Source organism: Medicago truncatula, chromosome 8, assembly GCF_003473485.1.
Source record: "Medicago truncatula cultivar Jemalong A17 chromosome 8, MtrunA17r5.0-ANR, whole genome shotgun sequence".
Classification (NCBI taxonomy): domain Eukaryota; kingdom Viridiplantae; phylum Streptophyta; class Magnoliopsida; order Fabales; family Fabaceae; genus Medicago; species Medicago truncatula.
In genome coordinates this window covers 6249890-6269245 of record NC_053049.1, presented here as the reverse complement: position 1 = coordinate 6269245, position 19356 = coordinate 6249890, and the positions used below count along the sequence as shown (strand labels likewise).

The 19356-nt window shown below is 31.1% G+C and overlaps 4 protein-coding genes across 4 annotated transcripts; 2 read left to right on the top strand and 2 right to left on the bottom strand.

The window, feature by feature from the left end:
• Positions 1 to 587: 587 nt before the first annotated feature.
• Positions 588 to 2738, bottom strand: LOC11429450 (putative FBD-associated F-box protein At5g53635). Its single transcript, XM_024772828.1, has 2 exons — positions 1491 to 2738; positions 588 to 782 (listed from the first exon to the last, which is right to left on the bottom strand). Exons 1-2 carry the CDS (start codon positions 2736 to 2738, stop codon positions 588 to 590), a joined length of 1443 nt encoding a protein of 480 aa, XP_024628596.1.
• Positions 2739 to 5461: 2723 nt separating this feature from the next.
• LOC11429449 (eukaryotic initiation factor 4A-6) lies at positions 5462 to 5992 on the top strand (the record flags this gene model as incomplete). Its single annotated transcript, XM_024772827.2, has 1 exon — positions 5462 to 5992. A coding segment is annotated over one exon (531 nt), but the record flags the coding sequence as incomplete, so codon positions are not given.
• Positions 5993 to 9499: 3507 nt separating this feature from the next.
• LOC11429448 (uncharacterized) lies at positions 9500 to 9814 on the top strand. The gene has a single exon (XM_003627113.3). The coding sequence runs from the start codon at positions 9500 to 9502 to the stop codon at positions 9812 to 9814; it is 315 nt and encodes a 104-aa protein (XP_003627161.1).
• Positions 9815 to 13353: 3539 nt separating this feature from the next.
• Positions 13354 to 18661, bottom strand: LOC11430421 (casein kinase 1-like protein 2). Its single transcript, XM_003627111.4, has 14 exons — positions 18430 to 18661; positions 18307 to 18347; positions 17570 to 17639; positions 17311 to 17459; positions 17134 to 17229; positions 16967 to 17034; positions 16019 to 16080; positions 15868 to 15931; positions 15702 to 15786; positions 15478 to 15604; positions 15262 to 15344; positions 15103 to 15166; positions 14769 to 14914; positions 13354 to 14139 (listed from the first exon to the last, which is right to left on the bottom strand). The coding sequence occupies exons 1-14, from the start codon at positions 18503 to 18505 to the stop codon at positions 13846 to 13848; spliced, it is 1425 nt and encodes a 474-aa protein (XP_003627159.1). The 5' UTR covers positions 18506 to 18661; the 3' UTR covers positions 13354 to 13845.
• Positions 18662 to 19356: the final 695 nt, after the last annotated feature.

Genomic DNA, 19356 nt, shown 5'->3' with positions numbered 1-19356 from the left:
TTTTTTTACCACCAAATAGATTCGTAGCTTAGGGTTGAGTTCATGTGAAAAGTTTATAGCAGATTCACTTAGAAAGGAAATGAATTGAGCTGTAGCCATAGAACTGAAATCAGCACAATATAGGAAGAGCAAACTCATCGGTTAAAGATACAAATCAATGAAGGAAGAAACTAAAAATATTTCAGTAGACAGCTTGAAAACATTGCAAGGTAGCAATGCCCATTGATACAAAGATCATGCAGCTTTTGTAGAAAAAATCAACTTGAAGGGATCACTGCATGGAGAAGTTGGAAATGAGTTATATCCAAAAATGTTATGGTGAAATGGAAATCAGCAGAAGGTCCTTGCTTGGAAGATGCGAAATGCGAATCACAATAACTAGTTATCAATCATTGGAAGATAATAAATAACTACAAATAAGTAAAGCCAATAATAAAGAACAAACTATAAGAGCTACTAACTCTACGATACCGCTCAGAATTTTCCATAGTGTTATATCATAACAAATGTGTCATCATGCATTTAAGAGGTAATATCAAACTTCAAAGTAAAAACATGTCTATGAGTTTATGACAGCGTCAGCAACATTAAAATTCTAACATAAAGCTAATTTTTCCTCCATTTGGCAACAATTCTAGCATGGTCTTGAAATCAATATTCTTATCATTCTTCAATGAGCTTATGACTTTCACATTCTTCAAGCCATGCCACCAACACTTAGTATCACTAGAACTGCAAAAGCAGTCATCCCCTTTTCTTTCCATTAGCTTCTCGTATAAAAACTGCATATTTAGATGATTAACAAATAGAGTTAGAAGCTCCACAAAACAATCATATTTTATATTTTATATATTGATAAAAAGTAAAATCTTTTAAGCATAAATGCATGTCTGACATAAAAGGAATTGGATCTAACCCAAATTGAGGATAACATTGTATTATAAACATCTTATTAGATTACCAAATTTCAGTAGGCACAATATTTGACAGATTTGTCTCAGTAATTATTGTTACAGAAGTTTGGCCTTTAAGTAGCAGGGTACTTTTAGTGAAGAGTTGATATGCTGTGATTAGATATTTCTCTAGTGAGAAAGGAGAGTGCTCCTTTGGGGTGGCCTTGTAGAGTTACCTTGTCCATTCCTATAATTACATTCAGTTGATAGTACCATGACAATATTCAAAGAATTCTTCTACATAATTCAGATATAGGAGATAATTACATACCTCAGTGAATGCTTTACTGCAAAAATAAGGATGCGGGTTCAAAGATATAAATGCAGGGCAGCAACTTGAAAGTAAGATATTTACAATAGATGAAAAAAAAGTTTCATTTTTTGGAACAGAGCGAAGGTGCAAGTGTTTGATGCTTGGTGGAGGGGATGACACTTGAAATACCATCGGGTGTAGTATATCCTACATAATCCAAACACAAATACAATGAGTAGTTATGAAGATTGAACTAACGATTTAAGTAGCTAATTAATACTCACCACAAATGGTTTACGGATGTATACGGATAGAGATGACAAAACATTTTGAGGTTTGATGTTTTGCACAAATTCCCTCAAGTTACAAAGATGATGATGATCAATGGGAATATCCATATCAACCTTTAGTTGACTAGAACTTGTTAGGAAAGATATAATAGGCTCTGAATCACCATCACTGCAATATACACACGATAATAGATTTGGAGCATCAATATTAACCTCCTTCAAGTTAGAACAATCAGATAACTCCAACACCTTAAGTTGAACACTTGAAATATTAATCCTCTCGGCCATTGTACAATCATCCAATTTCAAACTCTCAAGGAAACGAAATTTTCTAAACAGTTCAAGAAACCATTTGTCGGTGATAATACCACTGTCCAGACACAAGTCTAAATATTTCAAATTTTGGCATCTATCAAAATCAATCTTAAATGGTGCGTCAAAATAACCAGGACAATAACGTAATTTCTCGAGAGACGGGGAATCAATATAAACCTCTTGTATTCCTTGAACATCAACCGTCTTCAACTTAAGTAGACCATCCATACTCAAAGACTTGATGACCCCAGAGGTGTGAGATTCAAGTAGATGATTTGTTGCGCCATTAGGGCTCAACATTGAACAATCCCTCAAAGTTATATGTTCAATTAAAGGACAACAAGAAATGAGATGTTCAATTGCATGTTCGTCTCTGGAAAGGACATGCTTCAATGACAATATTCTTAATGAGAAAAATTTAATTGAACGATTCATGAATGCTGTATCAACTCTTATTCCCCCCATTACACCCTCTGGTAGGACATAGTATTCATGGTTGGGACCATTAGGCAAACAAAGTTGTAGTACTTCAACACCACTTTCACTTGCCAACTTCAACCAAAGATCAAGCTCAACATTGTAACCTCGAAGCTCAACATTGTTCACAACAAGCTTAAATTTGTTGATAGCCAATCCATTATCATAGAACCTCAACAAAGTTATCTTCACATAATCAATGAAATTTTCTATCTTCCTCACAAAATCATCCATTAATTCGGGAAACAACATCCTCCCTATATCAGATGGGGGAAACAACCCTGTGATTTTAGCATCAGAAAAAGACAATATAGGAAAAGTATGCCATGTCTCTAACCAAGATTTGGACAAAACACTTGTCCTAGCAGCATCTTTTTCTGGTAATCTCGACAGGATACTATGAAGAATGACTTTCGGTAGATTCGACAATCGATCTTCATCGTGCTCCATATTTTTTGTTCTGCAAGCAGCAATAAAATAAGAGAAATAATGCGAATGGATATGGTTAGGGTTTAGGGTTTAACGATTTGGCTTAAGTTACTAATTAAGATTTAGAGAGAGAAAGAGTTACCTAAGAGAGGTTAACGTTTTAGTGGTTGAGCAAGGATCGTCGTCGGTTGGAGTCTTCAGAGACAACAATTTGATTTTTTATTTTTTTTTAGTGTGGATGATTTATTTTTATAAATAATAAAAATAATAAAAATATTTCTTTTGGTATATGTCTTTTCGTTGTTAATAAAGAAAAGGTTCCTTAGTCCACAAGTCCTAGCTCAACGGGCAAAAATGCCAAAATTATTAGGCCAAACATCATGATCGGAGTTCGAACCCCAATACCTCCACTTGAGTGTATGAGTTTATAATGTTTGTTGTCATTTCGTTTATCTACAAAAAAAAAAAAAAGTTCCTTAAAAAAAAAAAAGGTTTAATTGCAGTTTTGACTTCCCACCCTAAACGGCATCCTTTAAATATCACAAACTTGTGATTTTAATATAAAAGGTTGAATTTATCAAAAAAATATATATAAAAGGTTGAGTGTTGTTTATGGTAGGTAACCTTATTAGATCTCCTGCTATAGGAGACCTTTTTTTTTTTTTTTGAAAGCTTCATGACCTGCTTTTTTGCAGGTTTGGTACATCAGTTACCTATTGTAGAAGGTAAAAATGGTATAAATAATTCTTGTAATAATTTCATTTACATTTTAATGGTATGAATATTAGAGGGTCATTATAGGAAAACAACAACAACAAGCTTAACATAATTTAACATACTCAAACTTATCATCACTTAAAGAGCACAAAAATTGATATTAAAATTCACTAAAAGTCATAATTCACCAATAATCACCTATACCTATAATTGAAAATATGACGGTTTTAGCTTATTGTGAGAAAGTCTAACCACTCTTACCTCAAGCTTCAAATATCCTAGCTATGGATTCAGTTTAGCTCCTCTAACTTAAGTTTGTGATCTTTTTTCTCTTTCTACCTCTTAATGTTTGTGAAATGAATAATAAATGGCTTTAACATAATTTCTTATAAGAGTTATCTACTTCTCATAAGACAATCAAAATCTTTTTTTTCTCTTTTACTTTTAAATTTTTTTCTTAATATGTGAGAAATGAAGAAAAGTTCACTTATAATGAGACGGAGGAAGTAAAAAAAAAGAAGGTAAAACTGATCATTATATTGGCATAACACTTATTCCACCGAATTCACCATTCATTCTTTTAGAAACTGAATGTTAAAGCTAAGACCAAATCGAAAGTTCATCTACACCGTCAGTGTTTAGAAATGCCATTCAGGAATTCACAATCGTTGCAACCAAACTCATTACTCACTATGACGAAGTTAACATCAATATTAAAGGTACACAACTCACTTTTTTGATGAAATCATGATTATATGTTATGATTTTATCAAAGTGTTACCGACATAAATTAATCCTAGGAATAACTTACCCGTGAATAAAGTAGTGGAAAGTTTATTCCTGGGTATTTTGAAAAAAAAGTGTTTGGTTAGTATTCTAAATGCCTGGAAATTTTTTCAAAAAAAGTTCGCAAAAATTGCTAATTAATTTATGAATCCCTGAAACAAACGCCCCCTATATATATAATTTTAATCAAAATTAAAATTTTAAATAAAAACACCATTTATATAATTTAAAATTTTTAGCGTAATAAAAAAGTAGAAAAATAGTTACGTTAGTGTCCATCTTTCCGCTCGTATACATAAAGTGAATACCATATTTTGGGGTGGTTTTTTTTTTTACTTTCAATTATATCCTTAAATAAATTTGCCTATAATATTGCAATATTGTTGTTGGTGTCATTAAAAAATATAAAAATTTAAGTATTATGTTTTATTAAGAAAAAGATAGATATTGTTTGTTACAATATGAAAGTGCAACATATCTATATCTATATTTTTAATCTAAATCAAAATTTTATAAAAATTATTGTTCATAGTTTATACATATTAGCGCAATAAAAATAGTGGATAGACGAACACGGAGAACCCATATGAATGCTTGTACTATATATAAAGGGTTTATTATTATTTTACCCTTCATTTAAACTATTCTAACTACAATTTTATCTTTTGTATTATATATTATTTTATTTTTTTTGAGGAAATCTTTTGTATTACATATTTAAATATTTAATAAAGAAAAATCAGTTATATTCCATCTTAAAGTATTCCACTAAAATAGGAACAACTTCAATCTTTTAATTATGATAAGTTCATAATAATTTATAACAAACTACGATTTATTTGTAGATGGAATATATATAGATAAAAGTCCAATATTAGAAACCCTTATACCATTCTCATTCTTATTCATCGCTCTCACACAGAATAACGCTCACAACCACAGTCTTTTGTTTGTTTAGTTTTATCCATGTTGTCGTCGACTCATTCTCAAGGTATGCATATTTTATTTGAATGCTTTAAGTTTTTATCGTTATGCTTTCTTGTAACTTTTTCTTCGGTTTTCACACGGTATGTGACGATACTTAGTTAGTATGTTGCAAGTTTAACTCTTATACCATATATATTTGTGTTTCAAAATTATTTACTGATTTGAAGAGACATAATCATGTGTGTTATGTTTTTTTAAAAAACAATATATGCTACTCTTGCTACACAGTTTTCACAAAATCATATGTATGATGTTTTTTTTATTCTGTTTCCGAAGGTTTTGGGAGGCCCTCTTCAATCAAGCAGTTTTATGTGGATGTTGACAAGGAAGAGTGGAAGCTAGAGACACTATGTGACATATTTGAGCTGACCCTTAAAGCTAAATCCATCACTCATTGTATCGTCTTTGTGAATACCATGGACAAAGTGGACTGGCTCATGGACGAGTTGCGAAGCAGAGATCATAAAGTGTTTGTCATCCTCAAGTTTTTTTCCCAGGACATTAGGGATATAGTTACGCGCGAGTTTTTTTCCCAGTCTAGCTCTCCTCAAGTTCTCATTACCACCGACCCCCAGCTTTGTGGTGCAGATGTGCATAAAGCGTCTCTGATCGTAAACTATGATCTCCCAACTGTGCCTGAAAACTATCTTCACCGTATAGGCCGGAGTGAGAAATTTGCTATAAACTTCATGACAGAGGATGAGACTAGTATGATCATAGATATTCAGAAATTCTACAATATGGTTATAGAGGAGCTGCCATGCAATTTTGAAGATTTGCTCTGATGAGTTAAATTTTGTTCTTCTGTAAAGTTATTGGGGATTTTACTTTTGGACAAGTAATATCTTTGATATTTTGTAAAAACATATATTCTTCATTTATATATTACTCATTACAAATCTAACATATCTGATTTGATGTTACTTGAATTTTATCAAATTTGTTTGATTAGGAAGTTATTTAACACTGTTATGTTTACAAGTTCTATCTTTTGAAAAAAATATTCCTTATCTCCTTCCTATTTCTTTTGTTCAATACTATAATCATATACGTCACTGATATGAGTCTAGACCCAAATCCACAACTGGGAATAATGTGGGACTAATTGTACTTTATAGTATGGATTCATAACGCGTTTTAAGAAAACTATAAGTGCTATGTTCTTGGGAAATTCAAAATTAGATATATGCAAATTAGAATTAACTTTTTCACTATGATCAGTTTAAAAATATACTGATACAAAATTCAATTCAAGCATGTTTGATGTATAAAGATATAAAACACATGTAATATCTGTGTGCCATATACTTGTTTACTTTTTGCTTCAAATTTCAACTTTATGTGAGGTAGTGCTATTTTTCTCTTTTTGAACATGTTTTCCCTAAAATTGATCATGTGAAAACTGCCAAGTCCTAGCTAAACCATTGAAAGATGGATGAGATGCAACTAATATGTGACGCACTAATTAATACAGACTATCCGATATAAATAAATAGTTGAGATCGGTTAAAATCAGTTCAGTTTAACCGTTCGAATCACGGTTCGGATCGGTTTTAGTTTTGAAAAAGTTCTAATATTCAATTTGGATTGGTTTTTTACATTTTTTCAACAACAAATAATAACAATTGGGTTTGAAATAGTTGATTTAAATTTTTTAAAAGTTAGTTATGGATTCGGAACCATGGAACCGATGTTAAAAGTTAGCTAATTCATATTGGGAAGTTAGTTAGTTACTTTGTTAGTTAGAGAAGATGGTTGTAAAGTTGTTATATGAGTTAACTTGTATCTCAAGTAATTAACATGCATCTCAAGTAATGTAGTCTATAAATAGTCTAGTTCTTATACGTGTTTGTATGTATTAACACAAGTTTATTTTCTTCTAAACTTTGTTCTATTCGTCTCTTTAAAAAAAAAAAAAAATAGTAATAATAAGTAATAACTTGGTTTTTTGTGGTATTTCAGTGGTATTTTTAATTCAAATTTGCTAGCAACACAATTTGTAGTAAAATAATGGTAGCAAAATCTATATTTTCTTGTAGTGCGAATCATTATTACAGTTTCCTTAGGTTTTTTCGTTCAGACCATTTTTTGAAGAATTTCCATGTTGTGTGGTAAGTGGTGACTATATAAATTATATATAAGTTTTTTTTTTAGGGAAAATTATATATAAGACTACGGCCATGAAGTAGCCGACATCATAAGGTAAGGCTTTATTATTTAAGTTGTTGACCTCATTGCGAATGTTGAGGTTGAGAACAACGGTATCATAGTTGAGAATGTCAATGCAAGATAGTGTCGTGTTTTTATTGATTATTCATATTCATTCCTATGTTTCTTAATGTACAGCAATGCTTCTTGCACCACAAACTGTGTTGCTCCCTTTGTGAAGATCCTGGATGAAGAATTCGCTAAGCAAAAGTTCTAATACTCATCATATTGATAGCTAGTATTGTAACAACAACATTTGATTCCTAGCTTAAAGCCACTTAATTATCGTTGGTCTATATTTCCATGAATTGTTAAGGAAACCATGACAACCATACATTCCTACACAAGAGACCACGTATATTATCAAACATCGTATATTTGTTGGAATTGAAAACTTGTTTTACTTATGTGTGGTCCATTATTTATTTTTAAGCTTTGTTGTTGACTTGGATTATGATAATCTCATTTGGTGAATATGAACTATGGGGAAAACACATACCGTCGGGGGTTAATGCTAAGGGTGAACGCTTCGTGGCTTGCAATGAGTGTATCTTTCAACTTAATTTGTAGAAACTCTTATTGAGTGAGTGTTGTTCTTGTTGAACAAGAGTTTAACAAGATCATTGTTGTTCTGTTCAGCTCAACAGAGGTGTTTGATTTGATCATGTTTTTCCTTTTCAACTGGTTTGATCACTATTTGGGTAGCTTGTATGTTATGTTGTGTGGTTATTGTGATTCTAGCGTTTTTTTTTTGTGCTTAGGGTCTGGTAGGATTGGTTTTACTTTCATGGAATATAACAATGTGGGATCTTTCCTCTGTTCAAAAAGTAGCAACACTTAAATCAATATGATTTTGTTGCTTGCTTCATCTTTAGTAAAGGTAAATTCTGCTCCATCTTTATATCTCAATTTTTTAGTGATTGTTGGATTTGGTTCAATCATTTATACCTCAAATTTACTTTTATTTTGTTTTTGTTCCCATATTCCTTCTAAATACTTGCAGCTAGAAGACTTTTGTTGTTTCGAGAGAAGCTATGAAAGATGGTGTACTCATTTCTTTTTTTTGAAATTTTTGGTAGAAAAAGTGATTATTACTGGGTTTAGTTAGGATATCTTATTTCATTGTAATGTCATCCAAAAAAAATTATCTAAATGTTGATTGATCAAAATGTAGTATTTTGATTTGCTTGGATTGAGTACAAAAATACCAATAGATAATCCACTTTTTTCTAATCTACTTCAATTAGTAACATTTTTTTTGTAGATTCACAATTTTTTAGGCAAGACAATTTTGCGACACTTTTTTATAACTTCTCAAAATTTAAAATGTAACATTTTTTTAGTGTTACTGGTGATTCAAAAAGTGTTACAATAATGTAACATTTTGCGACACTTTTTTGAATGTTACATATAATATTATAAAGTGTAACTAAAACTCTTTAGTAACACGCGCTTTACCTAACAATTTTACAAATGTTACTAAATTTAATCAGTAACGTTTTGCAGATCCATTGAATTAATTTTTTTCGTGGCTAGGATTTGAACAGACCTTGCATATATTATGCTTTGTCCCTACCAAGTGAGCTAAGCTCGCGAGGACATTGAATTTAAGATACTTGTACTGATACTTACTAGATGACATTTGTTAAAACAAATGATATTTCCACATAATTTTGGAATAATTTTCTATTTCATATTTTTATTGTGTTTAACTAAAAGAGTGATGTATAAATTCCTGCTTGGTATAAAAACAACATTACTCAATTTCAGCCATCAGTATCCATTTTTGACACCTCATGCAACTTATCTTAGTTGAGCAAAATTGAAAGTTTCTCTACCAATACTTACTCCATTATACAAAAACGACAAAATCTAACATTAACATCACCACTTTCAACTGTCTCCTATTCAATCAAATACTATTTATTATTTATACTAAAAAATTAGTAAATATAATTAAAAAACATACCGATAAAATACAACAAGAAAAAATAAAAGCAAAACCATTAACCATCAACCATATATCCTTCACCATTCTTTAATTTCTAACTTTAGAACACATCCTTAGTTTGAGAATTATTATCATGGAATTCAGATCCAAATCATGCAAGGATCAAAGTTTGCAGAGTGGTGGAAAAGTAGCTCCAACTAGCATGCAAGATCTGAGAAGTTATAGTACAAATTATGCAAGTAATTCATCTGCTTTTGATCAAAACAAGGTAGAAAAAAGGAAAAGCAAATTTGGCAAAGCATCAAAAAGTTGGAGCTTCAATGATCCAGAGTTGCAGAGAAAGAAAAGAGTAGCTGGATATAAAGTATATGATGTTGAAGGAAAAATGAAAGGGTCTTTTAAGAAGAGTTTAAGATGGATCAAGAACACATGCAGCCAATTATGGTGATGATTCATTGGTATATAATAACTTATAGTTTTCTGTTGTAATTTACTTATTTTAATTTGGATTCTAAATCTATCTAAATTAAATTCTCTATACTTAGAAAAAGTTGAATTTCATTTTTGTATATGGAACTTAGTTGATACTTTATAGATGCATCCCCTGCCTAGTTCATCAAATTTTAGGAAGGCATTGTTTATGCATAAATATTTGCTAGTTCCTGAATTTCCCAATCGTCGATTCAAACATAAAAGTCAATATTGCAGGATTTGTCCGTTAACTTAATTTTAAGTAAAACTTTGGCCCTTTATCATTTTTTTTTTGCTCAATTTAGTCATTTAAGTTATAAAATGACAATATATTATGCACCACGTGCACAATCCAATGAATTTACGTATGGACACGAAGCTGAATTGAAAAGAAAAAAAAAAAAAAAGAGAGGTGTGTAAGCTAACGAGCCACATGCCTAATTTTCGTATTAGGAACATGATAACGAATTCAAGTATCAACAGTTTAATGATTTTTCTCATGAAATGTTGATGTTATAAGGTAGCTTATTTAAACTACTTCAACCTTTTTTATTTTCTTTGCTAGTTCCTCCAATGAGAAGAAGAAATATTAAGGAACGGTTTATCAATCTATAAAACTCGCTTAAATACTTCCATTTGGTGATGCTTTAAAGGTGATATTTTCCCTTAAAATAAAAAGTGATAGTCAATATTTTTCAGAGTATGTTCTGCTCTGCTGCTATATTTTATTCAATTTATTCGGTAGATATTTTTTGGGTCAAGTAGCCTAGCAGTTAGATTCAGACACTATAAATATGGAGAGCTGAAAAATCCAAGGTTCGAATACTGACCTTGTGTATCAGTCTGCAACGGAGCTATCAATTGAGTTACACTTACAAGACTATGTAAATTTGTTTTTCGTACTAGTAGTAATAATAATAATAATATTAATTTCTTATGACAATATTATAATAAAAATTACATTAAAATAAACATTATCAAAAATGACATTATTATAAAGGAAATGCTAACGAGTGTCTCCATAACACTCTTTAAAATTCTCTAAAGGTAAACTTTTATAAAAGTTTGTGTGCTTAATGTTTTGAAAATTGTAGTATTTAACTTTTTTAAATAATACTTTTATTAATTTAAAATGATCAAAGAATGTCTAGGAGACACAGCAAGACCCTTGCTATAATATAAACATAAAGTTCAGGCTAAAAAAAAATTGGCACTGATGAATCAATTGTTTAAGCCCAAATTTTTTGAATCATTGAGTTAACCAATTAGATTAGTTGTTTTATGTCATACTCTTGTTTCAAAAATTGTTTACTCGATGCATCATGTACAAACGGATTCTTTTTACGTATTTTCCATGTGCATTCTTTTTCGCTTCTGCAATTTAGATTAGGAAAAGCATTAAATTTACCTTGCCATTTATAATGAGACAAACTAGCGGTGCAATTAACACTCGTAATGTATATTGTATATTCACCATAATAAAATGTAAAAGATGCTTTTGGATTTGGTTTTACTTCTTGCATAGCATATGAATATGTGGTGGTGCATGTATAACTAAGGATTGTAATCTTAGTTATACATGTTCACATTATTATGTATGACTCTTAAATAGATAAAAATGGAAGTCGTTATAATAGGTTGAAAAAGAAAACTTCTAAAATGGACTTTAATTTTATCAAACGTTGAACAACTTTAAGGAACTGAAGTTTCATAACATGCAAGTTTGAAAACTTAACCATGAGTTTGACAAAAATCGCACGAAAGAAGATATATTCAATGGAAATCTTTTTATACTCAATAAAATTCTAAATGGAATATGGCTATGTAAGATTAGTTCAATTGGTATAGACGTTGCATCATAAATGCATATTAGAGGTGAATTTCTATCTACTAACTTAGGTTCATCGAAGAAGGGTGATTTATGATCAAATTTGTCATAAAATCACCTCTACAAGTTATTTTTCTTTCTTTTTTGGTTAAATTATACTATATGTCCTTTAAGTTTGAGGTTTGTAACAAATTGGTTCTTTAAGTTATTTTTGTCACACATAAGTTCTTTAAGTTTGAGATTTGTAACAGATTGGTACTTTAAGTTATTGTGGTCACACATAAGTCCTTTAAGTTTTAAACGTTTTCAATTTAGTCCTTCTGTCACATCATCATTTTGGTTAATAGAAGTACTAAATTGAAAACATTTACAACTTAAAAAGACTTATGTGTGACAAAAATTACTTAAATGACCAATCAGTTACAAACCTCAAACTTAAAGGACTTATCTGTTACAAAAATAACTTAAAGGACCAATTTGTTTCAAACCTCAAACTTAAAGGACCCTTAATGTAATTTAACCTTCTTTTTTTTAAGTTAATAAGTGATTTTCACGTATTATCATTCTTATTTTGTTTGTTTATGTGACTTCGTCGTCTTTGTACGACTTTGTTTGTTTTAATTTCTCATCTTTATGCGATGTTTATTTCATTCAGGTTGAAAGATTAGTCTTGAGCAAGTGCAGATTCAATCAATGATTTTGGCGTCTTCAACGTTGCAGATCCGAAAACATGAGTATTTTGTATACTTGAATATAGTCATATTTGTAGATATATGTACTCTGTCACTTTATGCTATTAACATAGATGATATAATTTGTTCGCAGATTCATCCTTTTTATTTTTAGTAACTTCGAATTTGTATTGTGTTGATTATTCTACTATTAATTTAAATGAATGAATGAATAACGTTCATTTTTGTAAAAAAAAAAAAAAATTACTAAAAATTTATACAGTAAATTAAATAGTTATTGTAAGTTGTATGTTGACTCATAAATAAATTAAGAAATCAAATTCAAATGAAGAAGGGAATACTTGTAAACTTAAAACAAAACAATGTAATCTCTCTGATATATCTAGATTTTTTACTAAAAAAAAAATACATTGGATGCAAGCATTAGATCTAGATATTTTATTTTTATTTTTTATTTTATTTAATTTTTGTTAAAAGAAAATTGGATTTTGATGGTTCTTTCTTTTCTAAATAGGGGCTTGCTCTGGTTTTGGCAAGCTAGTTTCCAAACCTAACAAAATCCTGTTTGGAAACCACTCCATACATTTCATTGGAAACCACTTCAAACATTTCAAAATAAGTGTCTTTTTAGTACCAAAAAAAAAAACTCAAATCATTCTATTTTATTAATGTAATAATTATTATTTTTCGCTGATAAAATGTAATAGTTACTTTGTTCAGGCTTATAATTCTTTTGACATTGTTTAAAACATTTGTCAAGCTTAAACATTCACATAGCCAATATTTTTCATTTTCTTAAAGGTGGCTCTTAAACACAAATGCATACAATTAATGGTACAAACTTACACCAGATGTTTTGTCTTTCCTTGTGGTATTTCTTTTAGTGCTGCCATTTCAACAAATCACAAATACAACAGGGAATATTTAGTCATGATTTATTGACAGTAGCTATTTTGTAGTGATAATAATTAATCCCCGTTGCTCACTCCATTCCAGTCTCACATGAAAGCTTGATCATTGGAGTGTGTTCGTAAAATACCAAAATTACAGTAGAGAAATGCGGTGGACTAGCGCTACATATTGAGCTTTTAAAGCTCACAATACACAATACAGCTCACATTCGCATATTGCTACTATAAATTATGCTTTATAGTCTATAATCCCCCTGTATAGTTCACAATGATATGCTTTATATCATCCCTGAGGCTAAAAATATCAAAGAAAACAAATGATAGTAAAGGTTACGAAAAATATTCATCGGTATAACAAACTGTATGAACAGAAGCCTTTTACGAGGCTAGTTTTGTTAGGAAACCACCAAAACATATTTTCTTTATTGTATACTTATAGGTATAGTTCCCAATTTGCTTGCAGCTTTTTCTCAGCAAAATGCACAGACAACACTCCACTCCACTCCGCACTTTGTGAAAATGAGTATAAACCTTTCAGAATTTACAAGGAAGAAAGGTGAACTGAGAGTAGCAGCTGCTAATACTGTGCCCTCTCATCGTTTAAATGCAGACTCTCAATACCTCTAAGCGTTGAATCCAAATTATTTATGTTTGATGTGTTTCTTCCAGATGATACTCGGTTGTGCTCCGATGCCATGATATGTGAACTTCTCTGAGCACCAGAGCTTTTACGGACTGCTCCTAGACTTGAATCCAGCGTGAGAGGACGAGAGGAGGGCTCCGTCTCACTGCCAACAGCTGCATCACGGCTGCTTAACATAGCACCTCGCCTTGCAGATCCGCTTGACCGAAAGAAATTTGAACTTGATAACTGCTTAAATTATGCAGAAAAACAAAACAAACATTGATGAGTAATATGAAAACTAATTGCCATATAAACAGATAACCTTGTATAAACTTAACCAGCAGGGTATATTATATATGATAACTATAATACACACGGCATTTCTAATTATTTTCTTTGCCAATATTAACTTGCACAGTACGACAATATCCACACCATTTAACTCAATAGTATGGGTCCGTGGAAGTGAAGCCCGGAGAATGGGTATGTAAGATGTTAGCAATATGCAGAGTTTTGAGAAATATTTACAATTACAATACCTGCTTATCTTATGCCTCAGCTGTGTGTATAAACACAAGTGCTAAAGCCAATATTTTAAAACCAAGTCATGAACAAAAGAAACGGAATGCACCAAGACAAAACTTTAATTTTTTCCTTGGATAAAAGGTAAACAGTCTTCATATACTTTCTTTTTGTAAAGCAATCCAATATTTCAAATAAATATTCATTTCTTGAATCATATATGATTTTGGACAGGAATTATTGTCACTTTAAAAATTCTAGAAATTAATGCACAAAGCAACCATCATCTTTGACTTCTGCAAGAAATATAATGATTTCACATGCAAAAAACAGCCCATACATAAAACACGCACCATAGCATCTTTAGATCCGGTTAAGTCATTTGTAAGTGGGGCTTTTTCTCTAGATAAGATTCCATCATTAGCAATAGGTCCAGAGGTTCTCCTTCGAGTGGGATCAGACGAAGACCACCCAATATTCCTACCATCTTTTCCACCACCTACAAAGAGGCACCACATTAAAAAATGCACTGGTAACAAATGAAAATCATTCAAGGATGAGTCAGATGACAAAATACGTGAAGGATGTCACAGAATAACTAACAAGTTATTAAATGATATGAAACTGCACTATAACAATCTGTCTTTAAACATCTCAATCAAAGAGAAGTTAAAACAACAAGGATACCTGACTGTCCATCAGCATTTGCAGAAGCTAGCGGCAGACCAGAACTCGGTCCAGCAGCAAGACCCTGTAATTGTCATATTATCACTTCCACTAAAAATTAAATAACTTAATCTCAACAATCAACCAGCTAACGTAATGAGACAGCACACCATCACTTACAATACCACGGGAAGGAGGAGTGGCGATTTGAGACTGCTGATATTTCAAGATAGTCCAATCGAAGACGTAATCAAACTGGAATCCTGGAGCAACAAGGCAAGAACAAAGAAAAAATGACATTAAAACACATCCCATCTAGAACCTAAACTATGGTTTTCAAGGACTATAGTGCATCATTCCAAAAATAAAATATAAATAGGAAAACAAGGCCCAAACCTTCACGGATGAATAGGTCACGCAAAAGTCTTTTCAGATAAGCATAATCTGGCTTATCATCAAACCTCAGTGACCGGCAATAATGGAAGTATGAAGCAAATTCTGAGGGATAGCCACGACAGAGAGACTAGCAAAGAAGCAACCCACAATCAACAATGATTTTAAAAGACATAATGGACATACATTATATGAAATAAGTTACTGTTTTATCACTCCAATCATACCTCAATAGATGTAGAAACTTTCTTCTCACTGATTCTCTCATACTTCTGCTTTTTAGTACCTGCTTTTAATCCCTGCCAAGGTAGACTGCAGAAATACCAAATAAGAAAGAGTATCCAATTAAAAGATATGTCAAATGCCAAATAATAAAGGTGATAGACTAATTACCTTCCTCTTAAAAAATACATAAGAACATATCCAAGCGACTCTAAATCATCCCTACGGCTTTGCTCTATTAAAGCAAAAAACTCACATTTTCAGGTAAAAATCAATGGCTATTAAGAAAGGGAACTGATCAAATGAGATTATGAGAACATACCAATTCCAAGATGAGTATTCATACTGGCATATCTAGCAGTTCCCGTCAGATTCTTATTCTCTCTGCAAGGGATTACAAGTAAGACAAACTCACAGAAAACACAATAGAGTATATTTCCTTGACCACTTACAGCAACATAAGTTATGTGCTAACTTGATCTTTAAATAAATAATCGTAAAGACTAGGTAAAGTGATATTACAGACCCCAGAGAGAGGGAGAGAGTCGGGATCCAATGAAACCAAGTTTAATTGGCATAAATTCACCTTTTAATAACTTTTTATTCACGAGTTTTATTGATCTAGTCATTGAGTTAAAAATTCTCATAAAGTAAACATTTTAACATTTAAAATGTAAGTAAACATTTATTATTTGATTGCATACCTATTATATGGATGTCCAAATCAACTAAAAAATTGTGAAATTAACTAATTCAATGCTTGAATCCTTTAATATTGTTTTGGTAATCACATATCATTTTTTTAGTTTATGTTTGTAAGTATGGCATCAATGGATCTTAGTTCAAACAAGGCTAACAAAACTATCATCAAGGACAAATAACTTAACGAGCTGGTGTAACAAGTCATGCAAGGATTATAGAAACATAAACAACTCAAAGTGAAGAAAATAGAATCAATGCCAGGAATGTAAAACCAGGAAAGTTCCCTGCGCAAAGCTCAAAATTAGTTTTGCAACTTTCAATGATATTAATTTTTCTACTTTTTCTATTACGAGAAAACTCTCCTCCTACTAAATAGTAGTAATCAGCTATCCACATAAATAATTCATGATAGCATAACATCCAGATTCCAGATATAGGATTTTCCATGATAATAGATTTTACAAAATAAGAAAGCATGATAGGGAATATATCGATGGTGAATAGTTTGAAGTTGAACTGTGCAACCATGCTGAATAAAATCAGAAAACTATTGATGCCACAAAAGTACCTGTAGGGAATATGCTGATGTGCACTGTCTCTGAATTTCTTAGCAAGACCAAAGTCAATGATGTACACCTACATAAGAGGCAAATATGAAATTGATACATAACAAGCGTTGGAGATGATCATAAATTTTAAGAAAGCAGCTGAAAAACACAAGAATTAAACAAGTACTTGATTTGCACGCCTCCCTAAACCCATGAGGAAATTGTCTGGCTTTATGTCCCGATGTAAAAATGACTTGGTATGAACAAATTCAACTCGATTTATCTGAAAAAAGATGCAGTTTGAGACATTATAAGAAAACTGGTAAATGTCAATTACAAGCTTATGCAATACAGGAAAACCCACCATTTGATCAGCAAGCATAAGAACAGTTTTGAGAGACAATTTCCTATTACAGAAATTGAATAAATCCTCAAGACTAGGGCCAAGTAAATCCATCACAAGGATGTTGTACTCTCCTTCGACACCGGACCATTTCACATTCGGTATTCCAGCTTCCAAAGAAAAGAAACCAACAAAAAATGTTTAAGCCAAGTGAGTAATATGAAGTCTATAGTAAGCAAAGAGTTCCAAAATACACAAATTCACTAAGTTGGGAGCTTACTTCCTCCTTGCAGTATTTTATACAGCTTTGCTTCATACAACAATTGAGGGTGCTTGGTTTTGACATTTTCCTGAATCAAACAAAACAAAAATAAATTAGTAAACTACTCAACTACACAAGTGTCATTCAATAATTTCAATTTTGCAGCAAAGAGATGCACAAAACTTTGCAAATTGCTCACTACTTACAACTAAATTGCTCGATAATTATAATATCAATTCGTAAATTCAAAAGACTCAATTGCTCAATATTTCCAAATACGAGTTCGTAAATTTTAATTACTTGATACTCATAATTTCAAATACCAAACCAGTAATCTACATCACCTAATCGATCATTACTTTATTTTAATCCATTAATCATTAACTTAACTGATTAACCAAGTCTGATTATGGTGATTACCTGACTAACCTAATCAATCATCTAATTCCCTAATTCCCTGCCTCTGTCATTGATACTTCAGTTACAAGGCGAAAATAAACCAACAAGTTCAGTATCGAAAACTAAAACACAAACGAAATTCAATATCCCATATTGCCTATACAACTCTTTTTTTCAAATTCATTATTTTAATTCAACATCACTAAAAACATGCAAATTCAACTAATTTCTATAACCCCTTCTCATCAAACTTCAATAACAACAAAAGTATTCGGATTTCACAATCACCAATAATTCAAAAGAAAAAGAAAAAAGAACTCTTTGTTCAATTTCTTTTTCAAAATTCAGGTACTTACAAGCTTAATCGCAACTTCTTCATTTGTTTGAATATTGGTACCTGCAACAAAAACACAAATTAAAAACCCTAAAATTCACAACAAAAAATCACAAAAATGCAACAAATTGGAATGAAAACGAACCTAAATAGATCTCTCCAAAAGATCCGCTACCAATTTTTCTCCCAAGACGGAACTTATTCCCAATTCGAGGTTCCATTAAACCCTATTGAAAATCAGAATTGAAAAAGAAGAGCTACGAGTTGAAGTGCGTCATCGTAGAAGAAGAAAAGGGTATATCTGGGAAATGATGAAAAAGGAAAGGACAAAATAGGAATTAAGAAAAAAGAAAATGAGAGAGAGAAATTATTGTGAGTGATGAATCGTTCGTTGTCACGCGCTCACGCTTTCTTCATCAACCTTACCTAACGCTTGTTTTTTGGATTTTGATTATTATTAATTAATTAATTAAGGACAAAGTTCATTAAATCTTATCTCATAAAGACTTGTCACTCATTAGAGTCATGCCTGCTTTAGTCCAAGTAGTCGACATTGTATTCACACCAAAACTTAAATATGAAGTGCGTCTTTGTTTGTGCGGTGTGAGAATTAATTTTGATAGAACTGATTATGTAGAGTCGATTTTAGTTAAATGTAATTTAAAAATGCTTTGTATTTAGATATATTTATATAAAAATGAGTTTAATCATAGATATGTGTGTTAAAGTCATTTCTAAAATCAAAAGCTACAAATCATAGTTTTGAGTAAAGCATGTGTATTATTCATGATATCATTCTTTAAGGTTCCACTTTTCTTTCCATCAACAACTGAAGGGTAACATCCGACAAATTTATTAACGGATCATTTATTTGACTCCATCGAGATTTTAATTGACTAGGCTCCTGATACGGGTATAAGATAACATATTAAATATGTATTTATATGTAATATAAATTATAATTATGTGTATAATATGTCAATATTTTTTTTTGAGCAAATGTCAATATTATTATATTATAGTGTTAATTATTAATTATATTTATAGGTAGTTATTGGTAGTAGTTTTATGA